The 21,245-nt window shown below is 36.8% G+C and overlaps 1 protein-coding gene and 1 long non-coding RNA gene across 2 annotated transcripts; both read left to right on the forward strand.

Moving 5' to 3' along the window:
• The first annotated feature begins 820 nt into the window (after window positions 1-820).
• LOC119720528 (major vault protein-like) lies at window positions 821-17,403 on the forward strand. The gene is made up of 25 exons (XM_038190229.1): window positions 821-1,023; window positions 2,878-3,011; window positions 3,769-3,832; window positions 4,001-4,070; window positions 4,518-4,675; window positions 4,945-5,036; window positions 5,378-5,447; window positions 6,066-6,227; window positions 6,972-7,113; window positions 7,504-7,605; window positions 8,252-8,363; window positions 8,528-8,588; window positions 8,696-8,790; window positions 9,018-9,102; window positions 11,008-11,064; window positions 11,170-11,266; window positions 11,528-11,607; window positions 11,885-11,944; window positions 12,274-12,352; window positions 12,666-12,808; window positions 13,968-14,068; window positions 14,538-14,718; window positions 14,825-15,016; window positions 15,217-15,297; window positions 16,356-17,403. Exons 1-25 carry the CDS (start codon window positions 970-972, stop codon window positions 16,467-16,469), a joined length of 2,586 nt encoding a protein of 861 aa, XP_038046157.1. The 5' UTR covers window positions 821-969; the 3' UTR covers window positions 16,470-17,403.
• Window positions 17,404-17,893: 490 nt separating this feature from the next.
• LOC119721101 lies at window positions 17,894-18,628 on the forward strand. Its single transcript, XR_005270148.1, has 2 exons — window positions 17,894-17,933; window positions 18,540-18,628. It is a non-coding gene; the product is annotated as an uncharacterized LOC119721101 (long non-coding RNA).
• Window positions 18,629-21,245: the final 2,617 nt, after the last annotated feature.

The raw sequence follows: 21,245 nt of genomic DNA on the forward strand, positions 1-21,245 counted from the left end.
TGTTTGTGGGTTTATTCGAAATTTGTAAATGAACAAAATTGTGACAAAAAGTCAAACCAGTCACAGACATTTTTGGTGTTTGCAAAACCTGCAGACGACACTCTCAAGTCAATGATTTTATGGATCAACTATTATCAGGAGAGGGATATGGATCTCCATCAAAATATTTTGCATTGAACTTAAATAGTACAAATACGATTGTTAGATCAAATGTTGGAACAATGTTTATTATATGTAGTATATAATTGTAAAAAGAAATCATTTTTAGGGTATGGTAATGATTAATATTATTTACCCATTAACACTGCGAGGTTATTTTCATTCTTGTAAAAATGGTAGAATCAGTTGAAGTTCATATCTCTCCCAAATTTCGGTTTCATTTCAACAATGGCTTCGTGAAATTTAAGGCCTCTATAAGACTTCTGACCTAGTCCCACTAACTGGGGCGCTAGAACTCCTTTTTGACATTTGGGATGTTGGCTAGTACGACAGACCAACATCCCAGATGTCAAAAATGGAGTTCTAGCGCCCCAGTTAGTGGGACTACCTCTGACCAGGGCTACTCTGGCTAAATGTATGTGAATATTCTTCTTCAGGAAATTCTTACATCTTATACTTTTAGGTCACAGTTAGTTTCCTATTTTGTGTACATAAAAAAAACCTTTTCAAATGGTTCTTGTGTTGGGGATAAAGCCGAAACTGAAACGAAGCCGATATTTATTAACATGATTAAACAAAACGGGGGGGGGGGGGGGGGGGGGGCGGGGCGTGCTGTTTATTAATAGATGATTACGTCATAGATCACCCTTGTACGTACGTACGTAGAATGACAAGTGCAGCAGTTTCCGGATATTATGACCGAACAACTTTTTCCTAAGTTGGGGGCAGAAAACTTCGACCAGTACTAAAGTCACTACAGTATTTCTTGTCCGTATATGTAAACCGCACAGTGCTGTTGGACGTGTAGAAATGGCAGGAGTTGTAAACATTGGACCGGTCGAGTTTGTCCACATTTTAGACGTGGTAAGTCAAGTCAAGTGACGGTGTTTGCAGATTTGCCCGTGCTGCTGTCACGGCCAAAATGTAAATAAGGGAGTGTGCTGTGTGTACATGTATTTCTGGATGGGTGGGACCGGGGCGTTGCGCGTTGAGCCCCATATAGTTCTGGCGATCGTGTAGTGTAGGGCCCTGGTTTAGTTTCGATTAAATAATAGGGTGTTTTTTATAAGTCAAAAGTGACCTTTTCATCCTAAAGCAGGATGACACCTTTTTTTATTTTGAACAGTTTCCTGGGGTAGAAATTACGATTTTCCTACGCCGCTTGTAGGAATGGTCTGTAAATGGCTCTCTTTCAACATTGGTCTTATATTCTGTCATCCTTTATTGTTTTAAATCGAATCCTACATTCAGTGCAGCATATTTCTTCTTCTGTTTCTGATTCGTGGCACTGGAGGATATTTTTTCTAGGGAAATGAAGTCCGAAATTGCAATACATGTAGATCTGATTCCAATCTCTTGAATACGAAGTCACAACGACAATGTAAGCATGGAGCCAGATGAAGATTCGTCACATTAAAAGTTGTTAAGTGCCACAAAACACTCACTGAGCATGTTCACTGCCGTGTTGGTGAAAGAGCAAAAACATTCAGGGACGGTTCACGATCAGATATACACTGCCTTTCCAACAATCTTCTTTTATGCACCTAATAGGGCCTAATTCTTTCCTTTTTTTAATTAGCAAATGCAGTTATCTTACCGATTTTTCATATTGATGTGGTTTTGCGCATTCATGCCATGATCAGCTTCTTTCTTTTAATTTGCTTTTGTCATCTTGATCATCGATCATTTTGACCCGTAATTCCCCCCCCCAAAAAAAAAAATTAAAACTGTACTCTATCACATGACATTCCATTAAGTTTTCAACATCACTATCTTCGTTAGGCTGAGAAATTAGTAGTTTTTCTTCCGGCCTTTTTAAAAAAAATGTAGGAGGCAGGCATTGTTTTCTCTCATTTTTTCCCCGAGATAGCAGATTTTCCAGGATAGCAGATGGATCTGAATTTTTTTCAACTATTTGCTGATTTGAAATTGTGTCCAAAGGAGCCATGCACTTTCTACATAGCTACAATTTTGTTGGAAACAAATAAAAAGACTATTATAAGATGGAATTTTGCGTCGGGGTGATATAAATCAAATTAGGTTTTGCCCTTCACCGACGTTTTTTTTAAAACACTGTATACTCAGTGTGTTACCTCCCGAGTGAATCACTCGGGTGGGACTCGAACCCACGACCTCCTGCTTTCTTGTGCAGACGTCTTACTACTCGACCACCGAGCTAACGGGATCATATGTGCAAAATATATTGCAAATATATGAATTAAAAAAAAAAAAAAGGAGGCAGCTGGGAAAAAAGGAAGCAGGTGAGGACGAGAAACTGGTAAATTTCTTTTTGACTTGGCCTTAGATGAGTCCAGTATGTCGCGTATTAAACTTCTCAATTCCCAACAAAACCTAGCTGCAGGTGACACTGAAAATATCTGCCTGAACAAGGGTTAAGGGGGTTGACAAGTTGGTCAGAGTAATCCAATACTAGCTGTCACAACTTACCTTCTGATTTGTACATGCACAGTGACCATTGACATCAGCTTATACCAAAAATATATATATATTTTTAAAAATTTGTTTTAGGGTTATAATCATGAACTATTTTAACATGAAAAGTTTGCTACAAAGCAGCCCCCTTAATGGACCCAGATACTGAACTGCCTCCAAATCTGGGGACTCCACTGCCACATGTAGTTGCCATTATCCAGTGGAAATCTGCAGTTTCCAAACCTTGCTTTTCTTCATCACATGTTTAAAATTATTTTATTGCAGGGAACCAACATAACTCGTCTGGAAGTGGGTCCACAAAGACTGATGTGTTTAAACAATGAAAAGTTGGAGGCTGGTCCTATCCCATGTGTCATTGTTCCACCGGGTCATTACTGCAGAATCAAGGATCCTATGAGGTGAGTTGTCGTCTGTGATGTGGTTCATGGTGTTTTAATGCGCCCACTGAAATGAATGGTACTAACTTAGGGTTCACGTCCATGAGAGATATGCATAACTTTCAATGTCGGCAAACGGTAGGAGTCCATCAATAACATTAATCGAGCGTGAAAGTTCGTTCCCAGAATCAAATCAATGGAAAGGCACCTTTTTGGGACTTAAAGAGCTCGCAGCAGGAGCTTTTGACACCGACTCGGTGTCCTTATCAGTTGGCATTACTGAGGCCCTTGCGTGACCTGTCACGTGACCATGCTTGGTCACGTGATGGGAGGCGGTCGTACAGCCATTTTCTAACAACAGTTGGTGAGCATACATCCACCCCAGGACATAACATCTCTGTGGACAATGTTAAGATCATCGCCAGGAAGGACGATCTTTAGCAATATCTGTGAGGCAGTAGAATCCACAGGCACCGCCCCGAGATGAACAGAGATATAGGATACGAGCTGGTCCACGTGTACGACGGCCTACTGTCGTATGACCAAGCATGGTCATGTGACATGTCACATGAGGGCCTCAGTAATGCCAGTTAATAAAGACAGTAAAGACAATGAGACAGTGTTGCAAGCTCCTGCTACAAGCTCTTTAACTCAAGTCCCAAAAAAGGTACCTTTCCTTTGATTTAATAACATTAACGTTTTTCATTTTACTGCACATATAGGAAAGTGTGCACAGAGTCTGTAACTTCAAAGTACATTTATTTCCTTTATTTTCCAGCCATTATGAGAAAGGCCAGCAGTGTGAGTTGAAGCACGGACAGGTGGAGATTCGCTTCCATCAGGTTAGGTTAACGGTTAATGAACCAAATTAGATCCAATCAACCTTTAAAGCTCAATGGTACCATCAGCCATATGTTTGTGTATCACCAATAATCTTCAACAAATGGATGAGTTGTCCTTTATATTCAAACTTTTAATACTTGTACCTCAAATTCCTGTTCCCCTTTCAGGATCCATTTCCTCTTTATCCGGGAGAAATCATAGAAGGTGCTGAAGATTTGCAGGCCTTTTCAACACGAGGTGACAAAAGTTGTTTGTAGCTTATTATCCAATTTACATGCTTTTTAATTTTAAGTTTCTTAGGTTTTGTTGAAAATTGTGTAACAACTACATAATGTACAAGTTATATATACTGTTTGTCATAATTTGAAGTGATGATGGTCATTGTATTTAGTTGTCGGAAGATTATTTATAAATTGAATTTCTCTGTATAACTGAAAAGGGGTGTAGTGATGGCAAGTAAAGGCACAAAGCCACATCCAAACCTAATGTCTAAGGTTGTTATATAGGTCTTTAGTCTATTACAACTATGTATACTTGTGCTGACAATAGTCGTAGCCATAGCATGAGATGCCCATTTCGGACATGGCTTACTGTACTTAAGAAGTGAAAGCTGTTTAAGTCACGTTGGTGGGTGCATTTTCTGTGTTGGACATGTCTGCATGAATTCCACATTTCTTCTTACAGGCTATAAAAAGGCCATTCATCACTTACCAGTCGTCAAAGTCAATCAAGCCATTCAATTGAAAGCCGTGCTTGATCATGAGGTTGATGGAGTACAACGACTTGCCGGTGACCTCTGGCAACTGGAAGGACCTTTGACCTATAAACCTACTGCTGAAGCTGTAAGTAAAGATCAAAACTTTGTGCCTTATACTTGTATTTGCAAACAAAAGCAGTAAAATGTGGATGAGTTTACAATTTGCATATTTCCAAGACAATACATTGGTGCATGGTGGAGCATGCTGCTGGTGGTAACATCCATTGAGCATTGTCTAAATTATGACATAGAGAGAAAACTAATTTCATTCCATTGGCAAACAAAATAACATGGTAAATTCTTTCCATGTGTACTAAATAAACTGTTCTGAATAACTTTGTTTCTGCCATTTAGGAGATTGTTGGATGGGTTAACCCTGCCGTCATTGGTCAAGGTCAGGCCCTTCACCTCAAAGCAAAACAAGGATTTACTGATAAAGATGGAGTGTAAGGATAAACTCTTTTTAGAATTTATATATTTTGATAATTAGCTCAAGCACTGTCCCACCTTCGATCCCAAACCTTCCTAAATCCATAATGGAAGTAAATTTGCACATTTGTTTGCTTCAAATTCCAAGGAGCATCAAGCCCCTTGTATGTTGACTAGGCTTTACCTTCTTCAAACCTTTGAAATCCTCCAAAACCTCCCTGGATGATTAAAAGGAACTGAGGAAGGTTAGGTTTAAATTAGTCAGACTGTCAAATATTTGTGTGCATTCCTGTATTGTGAGAATTCAGTAATTGTTGCTAACTGCGATTGTATCTTGTCTTTTCTTGTCTCTGTACAGTACTCATGTGAGTGGTGAGGAGTGGTTGGTCAGAAAAGAAGGAGCTTATCTACCTGGAGTCTATGAAGAGGTCAGGTGTTCAGGACATACCACAATTATTGCTAGTAATAATTATCAAAGATAATGGAAAGATAATGGGCATTTTTCTTTTCATTTTAAATCGGATTTTATTCTTGGGCTGGTGTGTTCTGCATTCTCAAGAATATAGTTTAAATTTAATACAGGTTTTCCTGGCCAATTTCGCAAAAATAACATTCAAATTCATTTTTATAGTGGCCCATTTGAAACAAATTAGTTCCTTGCTGTCATTCCCGTGTTTCGTATTAGTTTTCAGACGTTCAAATTCATTTTCAGACTTGACATTTTCATGTTTAACGCATTCTAAATTGAACATTATGGCATTTGGTTTAATTTATCATTTAATTTAGCAGCCTGTTTGGTTTAGCGTTATTTGCATACAAATCTTTAATATTTTCGTTTTCATCTCTGCGCATTCTATTTAGTACTTTCTGTATTCAAAATAATGGGAAACGAAGGCAAGATGTGAGATTTTTATTTTGTCACTTTTCACATGTTCGTTTGTCATTGGTTTCATTCTAGTCTCTTCATGTTATACGGAGGGACTTGTTTATATAATGATGTTTCTTGAGTAGTCACAAATTTTAAATTTTTATCCTAATCCTTGTAGGTGGTACAATTGGTGTCTGCCTACATCCTCAAGCAAGATGTTGCCCTCCATCTTCTTGCTGAGCACAGTTGTCGAGATGCTCTCGGCAAGCAGCGACAGGCTGGAGAGGAATGGTTGGTGACTGTTGACGACACTGAAATGTACATCCCTGAAATAGGAGAGGTCAGCATCGAACAGTTCTTAAAACTCTAAGTTTCATTAAGGCCAAAAAAAAAAGTCTCCGGTTTCTGGTATGCGCGCGCGTCGCCGTAGCCATGCGCGTCAGCAAAATGAAAAAGTTTTTTTTTCAACGAAAGATGATGTTTCAAAACCGCCAAACTCACTGGTTTGACTGGAATCCTGCTGCTGCACAATTTTAACGTGTTTTTAGATTGGGTTATGGTCGAGAATAAGCTTTATGTGGCCTCTCTGGACTCCCATATATTTGCACTAAGTTTAGTCGGGCACTATTTGCAGTCATCAGCCGACATTTGAAGCAAAAAAATCAAGGTAAAAAAAAAAAAAAGCCGCGTCGCCGCACCACCTTGTGGGCAAGCTCCATACCAGAAACCGGATACTTTTTTTATTGGCCTAATGTATTTAGCTATGCAGAATTGTTTCCTCTTATTGATGCATTGTTGCTGTGTTTTTTTTAAAGTTCACATTTTGTTTGATGCAATAGATTGAGATTATCTTGGAAAATATTGTTTGAAAAAAAAACAATGTTAACAAATGCATATGAATAGGCAGTTACTCATTCTCTGATCAATTTCAAAGCATATTCATTTTGTTGGGGGTTTACGGTGTCTATTTGTCCATTGCTCAAATGTTTACCTCCTGTGTCTTGCTTGTCTCTGCATTCTCAGTTCATTTATCTTCTGTCCTGTAGTTCTTTGTGCTGAAAGTGGAAATATTTTTTCCTCGTAGAAAGCAGTGCAACCCATTAAGAAGATAGTACTTGAGAAGGGTCAATATTGCACTGTGTGTAATTCAGTCAATGCAGATGGCAGGGCCCAGTTGGGATGTGAGGAACTCCGCAAGGGTCATACCAGCTTCTTCCTTCATCCAGGTCAGCCTCTAGCTGCTACACCTTGTGATCTATCATCCTTATGAATATTGTCAACTTCTGAAATGTTATCAAGTTATGTCTAGAGATAGATCCAAATGCCAATGCAGACCTCCGACTTTGCTACTGCTTATAGAATCTCATTTGAAGTATGCTAATTGTCTCTTGAATGTAACATAATATTGCGACTTATCTTTAGTTAAATCCTTGGAATCTTTTTTATAGATGGAAATTTGATTATTCCATTTTACTTTGCTGAAAGACTGTGTTTTCCTTCTATCATTTAGCAAAATCATACAAGTGTTGTTGTCACTGATGAATACCTTTGCAGTGTATCACTGGAAGAAGTTGATTTGAAATTTGCCTGTTGCTTGTATTTTGTATGAACAATAGGTGAACTCATCAAGGATGGAATTAAAGAACAGTTTGTGATGGCTGAAGACCAGGCTATCGTACTGCAGGCTAGCAGTGCGTTTAAAGATGATTCTGTGCCTGGTGAGTCAATGGTAACATCATAATAAGTAGTCCTGAGTGCACATCCCACTTTAGTTCTTTGTGAGGTGAAATGGCAGGTGGTACTAGGTTAACATCCCTATATATTCAGCCCTTTAATTAACCTTGTGTTGTTTGAGTACCAAGCTACATGTATGCTACTGCAGACTATCAGTAAGTTTAAGGATGACTCAATGCCAGATTACCCCAAAGTAGATAACCAGGCTTCATATACCTCTTTGAGTCCTAGTAATATTGGGTTGGGTTGGGTGAAATAATGGCTGTTGTATTTCAAATGCTTCAAAGCTTTGAGGATGGATCTGTACCAGCATATTATCCATCCCAGTTGGCACCAAACAAGTGATCTGATATCAGACTGAAAAGTATAACATCCAGCTAAACAATTACAAGTCTCTTATTTATTCGATTACTGAAAGAAGTTAATGCTGTTGATATCCGTCAGTGGTGGATCCAGAGGGTGTGGAGGGGGCGCCTGCCTCCCCTCCTCCGCCAGGCAGTGACCCCAGTCTCAGCCCCCCCCCCCCCCCAAACCTCTCTGGATCCGCTCTTCTCTGTTGTCACGCAATGTAATACCGATGTATCATATATAGGAATGTAACATTTCTTTGTTATTGTTGTGATATGACAGGTGGGCCAGTGAAGCGTACCCCAGGAGATCTTTGGATGATCAAGGGACCAATCAGCTACATTCCACCTGTTCAAGTACATGTAGTTGATCAGGGAAATGGGGCCTTAGTCAGGTATCAAGTAGTGTTCTTTGTCCTATTTGTGTCTTCATCGCATATGTCTCTTTCTGCTGTAACACTTAAGATTTCATTCATTAAACTAGTTGTATCAATGTGTAATAACACCAAAAAAATTTGAGTAATTTGACTCTGAGTTCTTTCAATGTGTTGTATTTCAGGCGTGCCATACCTCTTGATGATATGGAAGGAATATATGTCCGCAACTTGAAAACAGGGGAGGTGAATATTCTAGTTGTATATATGTTCATAGATTAAATATATGAGATTGTTTCTTTCCATGATCTTCTTGCAAGTTATTTTGAATTTGATTTTAATATCTTGTCAAGGTCCGTGCTGTGATGGGTCCTGATTCATACCTGCTGACAGAACATGAACAGTTGTGGGAAAAGGAACTGCCACCATTGGTTCTAACAATTCTCCAGTGAGTAAAACTAATCAAAAGTATTAAAAAAACTAGACCGAGGACTAGACCAGAAGATCCTCGTTAACGAGAAAGTATTGTTCAGCAATCTAGCATTTGGCAAAACTATTACTGTTCTCCAGTGAAGATTAAACAAGGTGTATTCCTATTGTGTGTTGAGAAACATAATGAACGATCATAAGCATTGGAAAACATTTATATATTTTTTCTTTTTTTCATGTTAATAGGAATGGAGGAGGCCATGGAGCAGGTGATATCAGAAAGCTAGCTTACTTTGAATCATCAATGGATGCTGACTATGCACCAGGCAAGGTGAGTCCTCGTTACTCACTATCTCATGTTATGGAGTAGGTGATATCAGAAAGCTAGCTTACTTTGTATCATCTATCGATGCTGACTATGTACCAGGCAAGGTGAGTCCTCGTTTCTCACTATCTCATGTTATGGAGCAGGTGATAACAGAAAGCTAGCTTACTTTGTATCATCAATCGATGCTGACTATGCACCAGGCAAGGTGTGATAACAGAAAGCTAGCTTACTTTGTATCATCAATCGATGCTGACTATGCACCAGGCAAGGTGTGATAACAGAAAGCTAGCTTACTTTGTATCATCAATCGATGCTGACTATGCACCAGGCAAGGTGAGTCCCCGTTACTCACTATCTCATGTTATGGAGCAGGTGATATCAGAAAGCTAGCTTACTTTGACTCATCAATCGATGCTGACTATGCACCAGGCAAGGTGAGTCCTCGTTACTCACTATCTCATGTTATGGAGCAGGTGATATCAGAAAGCTAGCTTACTTTGACTCATCTATCGATGCTGACTATGCACCAGGCAAGGTGAGTCCTCGTTACTCACTATCTCATGTTATGGAGCAGGTGATATCAGAAAGCTAGCTTACTTTGACTCATCAATCGATGCTGACTATGCACCAGGCAAGGTGAGTCCTCGTTACTCACTATCTCATGTTATGGAGCAGGTGATATCAGAAAGCTAGCTTACTTTGTATCATCAATCGATGCTGACTATGCACCAGGCAAGGTGAGTCCTCGTTACTCACTATCTCATGTTATGGAGCAGGTGATAGCTTACAAAGAAAGCTAGCTTACTTTGTATCATCAATCGATGCTGACTATGCACCAGGCAAGGTGAGTCCTCGTTACTCACTATCTCATGTTATGGAGCAGGTGATATCAGAAAGCTAGCTTACTTTGTATCATCTATCGATGCTGACTATGCACCAGGCAAGGTGAGTCCCCGTTACTCACTATCTCATGTTATGGAGCAGGTGATATCAGAAAGCTAGCTTACTTTGAATCATCAATCGATGCTGACTATGCACCAGGCAAGGTGAGTCCTCGTTACTCACTATCTCATGTTATGGAACAGGTGATATCAGAAAGCTAGCTTTCTTTGACTCATCAATCGATGCTGACTATGCACCAGGCAAGGTGAGTCCTCATTACTCATTATAACACCACACCCACAGATTCTGTGTCTTGATTGGCCGAGAGCGATTCACATGTTACTTTCTAATTTTGCTATCTTTCTATGCACGGCCAAAAGTACTATGCGCATAGCAACTAAAGTACTATACCATTAGCAACCAAAGTACTATTTCCATGGCGCGGTACTTGTGTGCAAATGCATGCTGGTGTGCGCGTTGCACGTTGTGCGTAGCGCGTATTATTCCAAAGAGAGCGCGCCGCAGACTTGGGTTCAAACATTTCGTGAAGGGTTAGTTTTTAAAGAGAGAAATACATTTTCCACCAATTTTGTATTGAAATTGAAGTTTATTTCAACTGTGTTCAATAATGTAAAATATTAAAATCAAGCAGAATCTGTGGGTGAAGTGTTATAAAACAAATATTGAATGCTTTATCTCGTGGTGAAGTAAAACTAGCCTCCCTCGGTGATCCATGGACCATTCTATTTTCCCTCGGCTTCGCCTCGGGGAAAATAGAATGGTCCATGGATCACCTCGGGAGGCTAGTTTTACTACACCACTCGAAGCATTCAATATTTGTATACTATCTCATGTTATGGAGCAGGTGATATCAGAAAGCTAGCTTACTTTGAATCACCTTTGGAAGCTGACTAAGTGACTTTGCACCAGGCAAAGTGAGTCCCACCTTATTCTGTTCATACTATCAGCTGCAACTATTACTATAACCAAACACAGTCATTATTTCTGCTCTTTGTTCAATTTTAGATCCGAGATAAAACCAGAGTGGTGAGATACCGTTGCCCTGGAAACACAGCTGTGCAGGTAAATACATCAGATTTTTAGAATAATCTATAGAGTACCTCATCAGTTAATCATGGGAGATCCACTTGTTTCATTTTGTGTTTTTTCCCCCTCTGCTGATCCAAGGTTTACAAGTACCAGGAGAAGACAGCCCGGGTGGTGTTTGGCCCTGACATGGTCATCCTTGGACCTCAAGAGGATTTTAATGTCCTCAGCTTGAGTGGTAAGTCATTGTGGAGACAGAGAAAGTGTTCATGTCAGAAGAAATGATGGCAAATTTCTGCTGTGGTTTTGCTGTCAAAATTATGTTTTCAAATACAATTCTTCCAGCAAAAAGATAATTAGCATGATTTGTCTTTGTTCCTAGAGGAACAGATAGTTTACGTAAATTGTACATGAATACTAAACCATTCAAATGGATATTTCCAGATTGCTATATTTTGTCATGAGTGACTGCTTATACTTTATTTATTTTGTTGCCCAGCTGGTAAACCTAAGGTAGAGAATGCTCTGCAGACCATCTGCCTCATGTTGGGACCTGATTACATCACTGACATCCTAGAGGTACACTGATATCATTGGAATTAATATGCCAATCATATCATTTCGTTCATCTTAAAATATGCTGGTTCTATCAAATCCATTGTTTTATAAGTGCTGTAAAACGTTAATTGTTTTACTTTGAAGTATAGTCTGATGGTGTTCATTATTAGAGCAAATTTATATTGTGGAATATCATGTCTAGTGTGAGCTTTCCGAGATTTAGAGTTTTACAAAAACATTTTTCTGTTGTCACCCTTTGTTTAGAAACTTTCAATTTTTTTTTCAAATTTGATTTTAGGTTGAGACATCGGACCATGCAAGACTGAGGGTTCGGATTGCTTTCAACAACTACTTTGAGGTCAGTATTGTTTACATTTGAAAGCAATTTCAACCTATTTTGCACTTCTACTTTCCATTTTTATCCTTTTTAATGGAATTTCTTCAATCCAATTGCATCACTGAGATGAAACAAATCCAAAGACTGAAGTATTTAAGCTGTCTGTGCAAGTGCCACATAATAACTGAACATTAACTTCACTCCCTGCCATTTTTTTTTTTTAAAGATGAACCTACTGAGAAATCATTCACATGGTGTTACCCCAAACCTCCCATTAAACAAACACAAAACATTCTTTACTCCTGACCTCTAATGATAAACATTTTATTTTGTATTATTTCCTGATTTAGTTTGAAGGTGGCAATGAACAATCAGAGAAATCCATCTTTTCTGTTCCTGATTTCATTGGATTTGCTTGCCGGCAAGTAGGTAGGTTTGAAAGGAAACTCCCTTAATGGTTATCTTCCCTGCAATGCTGCATGCTTTCTCCTCATTATTTGCAATTGCTTAATTAAAAATTCTTAATTTAAATGGTTTAACAGGTGAAAAGCTACCCCCCCCCCCTCCTGCCAAAAAAGAAGTATTTTTGCTTAATTAATTTAAAAGAAAGAAATATACAAGATACAGATAATATTTCATTTGTTGAACAATCCTGATCTTTATTTGCCATTCACTATATTTTGCTTGTTGTACTGATAGTGAATTACTGTAATGAAGTCAACTGATGTTTGTTGTGTTTTAGGTAGTCGCATTCGTGGAGCAGTTTCCAGAGTTCGTTTTGATGAGTTTCATCGTCATTCTAACAAACTTCTACAAGGTGCTGTCTTCGGCTTTGATGCTGATGGAAATATCAAAAACAGACTGAAATTCAAAGCTAACAAACTGGTAAAGTTGCTGTTTCTTGTGTCATATTGGTCATGACAAATTTAACAGTAACCTATTGATTTGTTTTGCCTTTCTTTTTAAAGATTAAAGGGGCCATGGGATGGATTTTTCTGAGGAGCACATTTTGTGCAACTTTGTAATCCTCGTAAATGTATCACAACTATTTGTTATTCCCTTTTTGGTAAATTTTATTGAAAAGTGCTCTTCTTTAAACATTTAAAATTGTCCATGCTTTCCCGGACAACTGAGGACACTGTTGCTGTGATATCAGATAGACACTATTCAGTTTAGGAGTTTTCTGTTCAAATTGTGAACACAAAAGTTGCTCAATGAAGCCATTTGTGAGGAAGGGTTGCTTATTGGCTCACTGTCATGTACTGACATAACAACGAAAGAACAGAACATTTACAGCAAAATATCAAATATTCTAGCAACTTTTTGTTCTGAAATAGCTGTAACATTGAGGTTTCTGCCCGGAATGACATCAAAGATTTGCTCATGAATATGAAAATTGCAATAGCATTAAAACCAAAAAGGCACCAAAATAACCCTTCCAACTTGCGAAACAAAAATTGAAAAAGGTTAAATGGGACACAGAGATGCAATTGAAAGGAGAGCGTTAAAAAATTACATTGAGTGGCTCTTTAAGTGTTTGTTTACAAACTGAATACTGAATATTCATTTGACAGGTGTGTTTTGGGAGAGACGGCTCTGTTGAGCCAATTCAAGTTTCAACGCTTTGTCTCCAGTTATTTGTCAACAATTAACTCGGTCCAAACATGTACCTTCATAGTGCATTTACGGATCACCAACAGTCGTAAAAGCTTTGCTGTACGTTATTACTTCAAGTTGATATACAAGGTGTCTTTAAATAAAGTATATCCATTTTTAAATGTAATCAGAAATGTACTGAATTTTTGAGAAAGACGCAACTACTGGGAGAAAGGCCAGGATGTCATCTATCCAATGATAGTAATTTCATTACGACATGGATGAATGAGCAAACAAGGCCTCTATGGTATGCGCTATTTTGAGACAACTTCTTGTCCAGTTCACCTGTTTTTTTTGCCAATTGATTTGAAACAATTAATAAAATAGCAAACCCAAGTCATTACCACTGCCAGTGGAGTTACATTTCATTGTTATATTCTCACTGTAGGTGATAAGCAACGTTGACATTCAAGGCATAGAACCTGTGGATCTCACCATGAGAGACAGTTTGATCAAATCTGTGCAGATGGCTATTGAAATATCAACCAAGTAAGTATTAATTTGTAACGTGTTAAAAATCCATCATATTAAATGCTTGCATTTTTTTCTTCATTGGAACTGTTGTCTTTGTATTGCAATATTACTCTGGGGTGCTCATTGCCTTTTTCACCTATGCATTTGTTACACATGATTGGATTTGTTCCACATGTGCTCCTTTTCAGTTTTAGAGTCTGTTTGTTCAACTTTGTGAGAATTAGACAACACATTATGATTTTTAACAGGTGAAAAATTGCAGCATGTATTCTGATGCAAAAATATCGCTAGTTCTTAATCTTGATAAAAGGAGTCACTATACGTTATGAGTCTACAGCAATATCAGCTTTACAGTCATTCTGGGTTAGTTTTAGGGCATATAGTCTGATCATCTTACGTCACATGTTCACCTGTTTTGGTTCAAGTGTTTCTGCGATATTCTTGTTTATCTGTTTATCATTTCAATACATTATTTCAATCGCAGGTCAATTGAGAGAGCTGCAGCCCATGACGCTGCCAGGAAGGAACAAGAATCTCGAGGTTTAATAGATCGACAGAAACTCCTGAATGAGAAAGAAGCAGAACAGCAGAGAGCCAAGCTGTTTGAGTTACAGGCAGAAGCTGCGGCGATTGAGTCAACAGGGCAAGCTAAAGCTGAAGCACAGGTAGGAGGAGAGATTTGAACTAAGAGTGCTTCTGCTAACTCACTCTTTATTATAAGCGTGTAATTCTGAAATTTGAACACTCATGAGTCCATTCTCTCACTCACAGGCCCGTGCTGAATCTCTCCTCATTGAATGTCACAGCGCTATTGACTCAGCTCGACTCAAAGCCCAAGCTGACGAGGTCATTCATGAATCGGAGCTGCAGTCTCGGAATCTACTTCGTATGTCAGAACTTGGCTACAAACGGCGACTGAATGAGACAGAGATTAATAAAGCCGATGAACTCTGTGGTATCGAGGTAAGATTATGGAGGAGTTTCATTTATGCATCCCTTTATTTTCCTCGTAATCTGCTCAGTGTTATTCCTTTTGTTGTTCCATTGTTTCATGTGTTTAATGTAAGGATTCATAGACCAGTTTTATACATTGTGCCAATTTATAAATCTTTTTCCAGAGAACTATAGAGACAGTTTCATATCCCATGTTTCCAAACTCTCAGGCATCTCGGTTTGACGCCATGGTGAAGGCTCTAGGAGCAAGTACCATCGCAGCTATCGCAAGCGCTGGACCCAAACTTCAGGTCAGTCATTTTATCTCTGTCAGACATCAATATTCAAGCAACTATCACTTGTTTCAGACTGGTGTTCTCAAATCAAATCTGATGTTTGCACATTCACCATTGTACACTAGTAAACAAAAACATCGAGTGTGACAATCTCGGTTTGACTCAAGAGTCAAGTCAATAACCATAGAGTTATATTAACTTGCTGGAGCGCTAACTCCCTGCACAAAGTGAAGCCTGCTGGGTGCATCCGTGTTTGAGCACAAACCTATGGAAAACTTGACATTTAGTACGGCTTTAGTACAGCTATTTGCATATCTGTGTGTGTATTCTATACTGATGCGTTATGGAAGCCGATACACCTTTTTTTTACTGAAAAATTCCAAGGGTTTAACGTTGAATTTTCCTTCGAAATTGCAAGGGGTTAACCTTATATATGTTTTTTTTTATTTCAAATTGAAACCGGTGAATCTTATTTTTTTTTATCAAAAGCTGCAAGGGGTTAACCTTACATTTTTCATTAAAATATACAAGGTGTTAACCTCGTCTTTTTTACTAAAAAATTCCAAGTGGTAAGCTTGTGTGCTTTATTACAAATTGCAAGGGGTTAATCTTACACTGCTTTTATATCAAATTCCAATTCCAAACACACAATCAGTAAAGGAGGGTTTCATTTTGCTCTACACAAACAACGCAAATGCAAACATGTGCGTCATACTCAAAGAAACACCCTTACATTGTTTGCGTATGTTGTACTTGCGCATCACATTTACAGTATATTCCAAATTCATTCCTTCTGATTTCATTATGCTCTACAAACACGCACGTGAATTCAAAATGCCTGTGCTCAGGACAGCTTCAAAGTATCTCCGCGGGGAATGAGGAGTTAGCGCTCTAGTAATTTAATATAGATCTCTGTCAATAACCCAAAATCCTTTTAGGGCAACTATTTAGGGTTGCTGCAAATAATTGTCGTGCTTTGATGTGACTTGGGAACACCATGCTGAGATTCATCATTGCTCCAAAGAATGTCCTGTACTCTAAATTGGCAAGTTGTATCTTTACCCCATTTGTAGGCGGAGCTTCTGGAGAGTCTTGGGATTGAGTCAACACTCATCATGAGCGGTGATAATCCTATCAACCTGTTTAAGACGGCTAAAGGAATGGTTCCAAGTGCAGGGAACCTGTGAAAATATTAGCAAATCCTGATAATAAACTAATGTGCATATATTCATCAGCTGACTTCTTTTCAAATGATTTTCCCAATGAGTAACACAAAATATCATACCTCATAGGTAAGGTATTTGCATACTATCTTTTATGAACTGATTGTGTGAAAATAAGACTTTTCACTGAAATTTATGAATGGCAGAGAATGTGGGATGTACATTGCTTGTCGTGCTGCATTCTTCTTGTTTTTTGTTTCAAGTTATTTTTGGCCAACAGATTTTCTTTTTTGTCACATATAGCTTAAAAGTTGTTTTCTTTTTATTGTCTGCCAGTTGAAATCAGATAAGCAGACAGTGGAAGCCATGTTGAGATAATTGGAGCATTTCACAATTTTCCTGGATTAAATTTTGCTTTAGTTTTTGCAACAAAATTTCACAAAAATAACTGCCAGTTCAGGTACCTAAAATTACTCCTGAACCATTGTGATATTGTGCCTTAGTGGATATATGTGTGTGTATCATTGAAAGTTGATCTGTACAGGTCATGACTGATTTCCAAGTAACGAGTATGAATAATGTAACCAGTTAACCAAGTACTAAAAGCAATATTCATATCTACACAGGTCAAGTTAAATTGCAAGGAGAACAATACCTAGAAAGTTGAATAGTCAGTGAAAGATTTTGTTTTCTAGAAATAATGCAATACACTGGATGGAATCATGAATGTCTTTGTCAATTTTAATTGATAGGTATTTCATACTTGAGAGATTTATTTGTAAAGTTACATGTATTTAGATTTTGTCTCATAGATATTTTTTCTATATAACAGAATAATGATGTGTCTTTGAAAATTACAACAAAGGATGATGATTTAAAAGAAAGGAGAATGTTTTTCCTAATCCGACTTTACTTATTAAAAGAATGTAACGTCTTGAATAAGCCGAGATTATGTAAACATGCATTGTTGTTTTATTTGAAAGAGGTTGACCCTGGGTTAACCTTACATTTTAACAATTTAAACATTTTAACAATTTAAACATTTTAACAAGTATTTTCTTATTTCCAATTACAAGCTGTTACGGCTGATTTTTATAACAAATTTAAGGGGTTAAAGCTATAGTCCATCATTTGCAGCCATCCGAAAAGTAACTGCCGTAATTAATGTTGAAAAACATACTTGGTTGAAAGATAGTAAGTGGACTAAACTCCCTGTGAAATTATTCTTTCTGGCAAGCTGTCATTTTGCAATTTTTGATGAAAAATGCCGAAAAATGTAGGGTTAACCCCTTGCAATTTTTGATGAAAAATGCCATTTTTGATGCAAAATGTAAGGTTAACCCCTTGCAATTTTTGATGAAAAATGCCGAAAAATGTAAGGTTAACCCCTTGCAATTTTTGATGAAAAATGCCATTTTTGATGCAAAATGTAAGGTTAACCAATTGTTATTTTTGATGAAAAATGCCATTTTTGATGAAAAATGTAAGGTTAACCCCTTGCAATTTTTGATGAAAAATGTCGAAAAATGTAGGGTTAACCCCTTGTTATTTTCGATGAAAAATGCCGTTTTTGATGAAAAATGTAAGGTTAACCCCTTGTTATTTTTGATGAAAAATGCCGTTTTTGATGAAAAATGTAAAGTTTACCCCTTGCAATTTTTGATGAAAAATGCCATTTTTGATGAAAAATGTAAGGTTAACCCCTTGCAATTTTTGATGAAAAATGCCATTTTTGATGAAAAATGTAAGGTTAACCCCTTGCAATTTTTGATGAAAAATGTAAGGTTAACCCCTTGCAATTTTTGATGAAAAATGTAAGGTTAACCCCTTGTTATTTTCGATGAAAAATGCCATTTTTGATGAAAAATGTAAGGCTAACCCCTTGCAAATTTTGATGAAAAATGCCGGTTTTTTTCCATGAAAATTGCCGTTTTTGATGCAAAATGTAAGGTTAACCCCTTGCAATTTTTGATGAAAAATGCCGAAAAATGTAAGGTTAACCCCTTGTTATTTTTGATGAAAAATGCCATTTTTGATGAAAAATGTAAGGTTAACCCCTCGCAATTTTTGATGAAAAATGCCGAAAAATGTAAGGTTAACCCCTTGTTATTTTCGATGAAAAATGCCGTTTTTGATGCAAAATGTAAGGTTAACCCCTTGTTATTTTTGATGAAAAATGCCATTTTTGATGAAAAATGTAAGGTTAACCCCTTGCAATTTTTGATGAAAAATGCCGTTTTTGATGAAAAATGTAAGGTTAACCCCTTGCAATTTTTGATGAAAAATGCCATTTTTGATGAAAAATGTAAGGTTAACCCCTTGCATTTTTTGATGAAAAATGCCATTTTTGATGCAAAATGTAAGGTTAACCCCTTGCAATTTTTGATGAAAAATGTCGAAAAAAGTAAGGTTAACCCCTTGTTATTTTCGATGAAAAATGCCGTTTTTGATGAAAAATGTAAGGTTAACCCCTTGCAATTTTTGATGAAAAATGCCATTTTTGATGAAAAATGTAAGGTTAACCACTTGTTATTTTCGATAAAAAATGCCGTTTTTGATGACAAATGTAAGGTTAACCCCTTGCAATTTTTGATGAAAAATGCCGAAAAATGTAAGGTTAACCCCTTGCAATTTTTGATGAAAAATGCCAATTTTGATGAAAAATGTTGAAAAATGTAAGGCTAACCCCTTGCAAATTTTGATGAAAAATGCCGTTTTTTTCCATGAAAATTGCCGTTTTTGATGAAAAATGTAAGGTTAACCCCTTGCATTTTTTGATGAACAATGCCATTTTTGATGCAAAATGTAAGGTTAACCCCTTGCAATTTTTGATGAAAAATGCCGAAAAATGTGAGGTTAACCCCTTGCAATTTTTGATGAAAAATGCCATTTTTGATGCAAAATGTAAGGTTAACCCCTTGTTATTTTTGATGAAAAATGCCAGTTTTGATGAAAAATGTAAGGTTAACCCCTTGCAATTTTTGATGAAAAATGCCATTTTTGATGAAAAATGTAAGGTTAACCCCTTGTTATTTTTGATGAAAAATGCCATTTTTGATGAAAAATGTAAGGTTAACCCCTTGCAATTTTTGATGAAAAATGTCGAAAAATGTAAGGTTAACCCCTTGTTATTTTCGATGAAAAATGCCGTTTTTGATGAAAAATGTAAGGTTAACCCCTTGCAATTTTTGATGAAAAATGCCATTTTTTATGCAAAATGTAAGGTTAACCCCTTGTTATTTTTGATGAAAAATGCCATTTTTGATGAAAAATGTAAGGTTAACCCCTTGCAATTTTTGATGAAAAATGTCGAAAAATGTAAGATTAACCCCTTGTTATTTTTGATCAAAAATGTAAGGTTAACCCCTTGCAATTTTTGATGAAAAATGCCATTTTTGATGAAAAATGTAAGGTTAACCCCTTGTTATTTTCGATGAAAAATGCCATTTTTGATGAAAAATGTAAGGTTAACCCCTTGCAATTTTTGATGAAAAATGTCGAAAAATGTAAGGCTAACCTCTTGCAATTTTTGATGAAAAAAGCCATTTTTGATGAAAAATGTAAGGTTAACCCCTTGTTATTTTCGATGAAAAATGCCATTTTTGATGAAAAATGTAAGGCTAACCCCTTGCAATTTTTGATGAAAAATGCCATTTTTGATGAAAAATGTAAGGTTAACCCCTTGCAATTTTTGATGAAAAATGCCATTTTTGATGAAAAATGTAAGGTTAACCCCTTGCAATTTTTGATGAAAAATGTCGAAAAATGTAAGGTTAACCCCTTGTTATTTTTGATGAAAAATGCCGTTTTTGATGAAAAATGTAAGGTTAACCCCTTGCAATTTTTGATGAAAAATGCCATTTTTTATGCAAAATGTAAGGTTAACCCCTTGTTATTTTTGATGAAAAATGCCATTTTTGATGAAAAATGTAAGGTTAACCCCTTGCAATTTTTGATGAAAAATGTCGAAAAATGTAAGATTAACCCCTTGTTATTTTTGATCAAAAATGTAAGGTTAACCCCTTGCAATTTTTGATGAAAAATGCCATTTTTGATGAAAAATGTAAGGTTAACCCCTTGCAATTTTTGATGAAAAAAGCCATTTTTGATGAAAAATGTAAGGTTAACCCCTTGCAATTTTTGATGAAAAATGTCGAAAAATGTAAGGCTAACCTCTTGCAATTTTTGATGAAAAAAGCCATTTTTGATGAAAAATGTAAGGTTAACCCCTTGTTATTTTCGATGAAAAATGCCATTTTTGATGAAAAATGTAAGGCTAACCCCTTGCAATTTTTGATGAAAAATGCCATTTTTGATGAAAAATGTAAGGTTAACCCCTTGCAATTTTTGATGAAAAATTCCATTTTTGATGAAAAATGTAAGGTTAACCCCTTGCAATTTTTGATGAAAAATGTCGAAAAATGTAAGATTAACCCCTTGTTATTTTTGATCAAAAATGTAAGGTTAACCCCTTGCAATTTTTGATGAAAAATGTAAGGTTAACCCCTTGCAATTTTTGATGAAAAATGTCGAAAAATGTAAGGCTAACCCCTTGCAATTTTTGATGAAAAATGCCATTTTTGATGAAAAATGTAAGGTTAACCCCTTGCAATTTTTGATGAAAAATGCCAGTTTTGATGAAAAATGTAAGGTTAACCCCTTGCAATTTTTGATGAAAAATGCCATTTTTGATGAAAAATGTAAGGTTAACCCCTTGCAATTTTTGATGAAAAATGTCGAAAAATGTAAGGATAACCCCTTGTTATTTTTGATGAAAAATGTCGTTTTTGATGAAAAATG

The sequence above is a fragment of the Patiria miniata genome, unplaced genomic scaffold (genome assembly GCF_015706575.1).
Source record: "Patiria miniata isolate m_02_andy unplaced genomic scaffold, ASM1570657v1 HiC_scaffold_9, whole genome shotgun sequence".
Classification (NCBI taxonomy): domain Eukaryota; kingdom Metazoa; phylum Echinodermata; class Asteroidea; order Valvatida; family Asterinidae; genus Patiria; species Patiria miniata.

Coding starts and splice junctions, on each gene's coding strand:
- LOC119720528 (XM_038190229.1), top strand. CDS start 970: ATGGCAGGAGTTGTAAACATTGGACCGGTCGAGTTTGTCCACATTTTA. Junction 3,833..4,000: donor TGGAGATTCGCTTCCATCAG/GTTAGGTTAACG, acceptor TTCCCCTTTCAG/GATCCATTTCCTCTTTATCC. Junction 7,606..8,251: donor TAAAGATGATTCTGTGCCTG/GTGAGTCAATGG, acceptor GTGATATGACAG/GTGGGCCAGTGAAGCGTACC.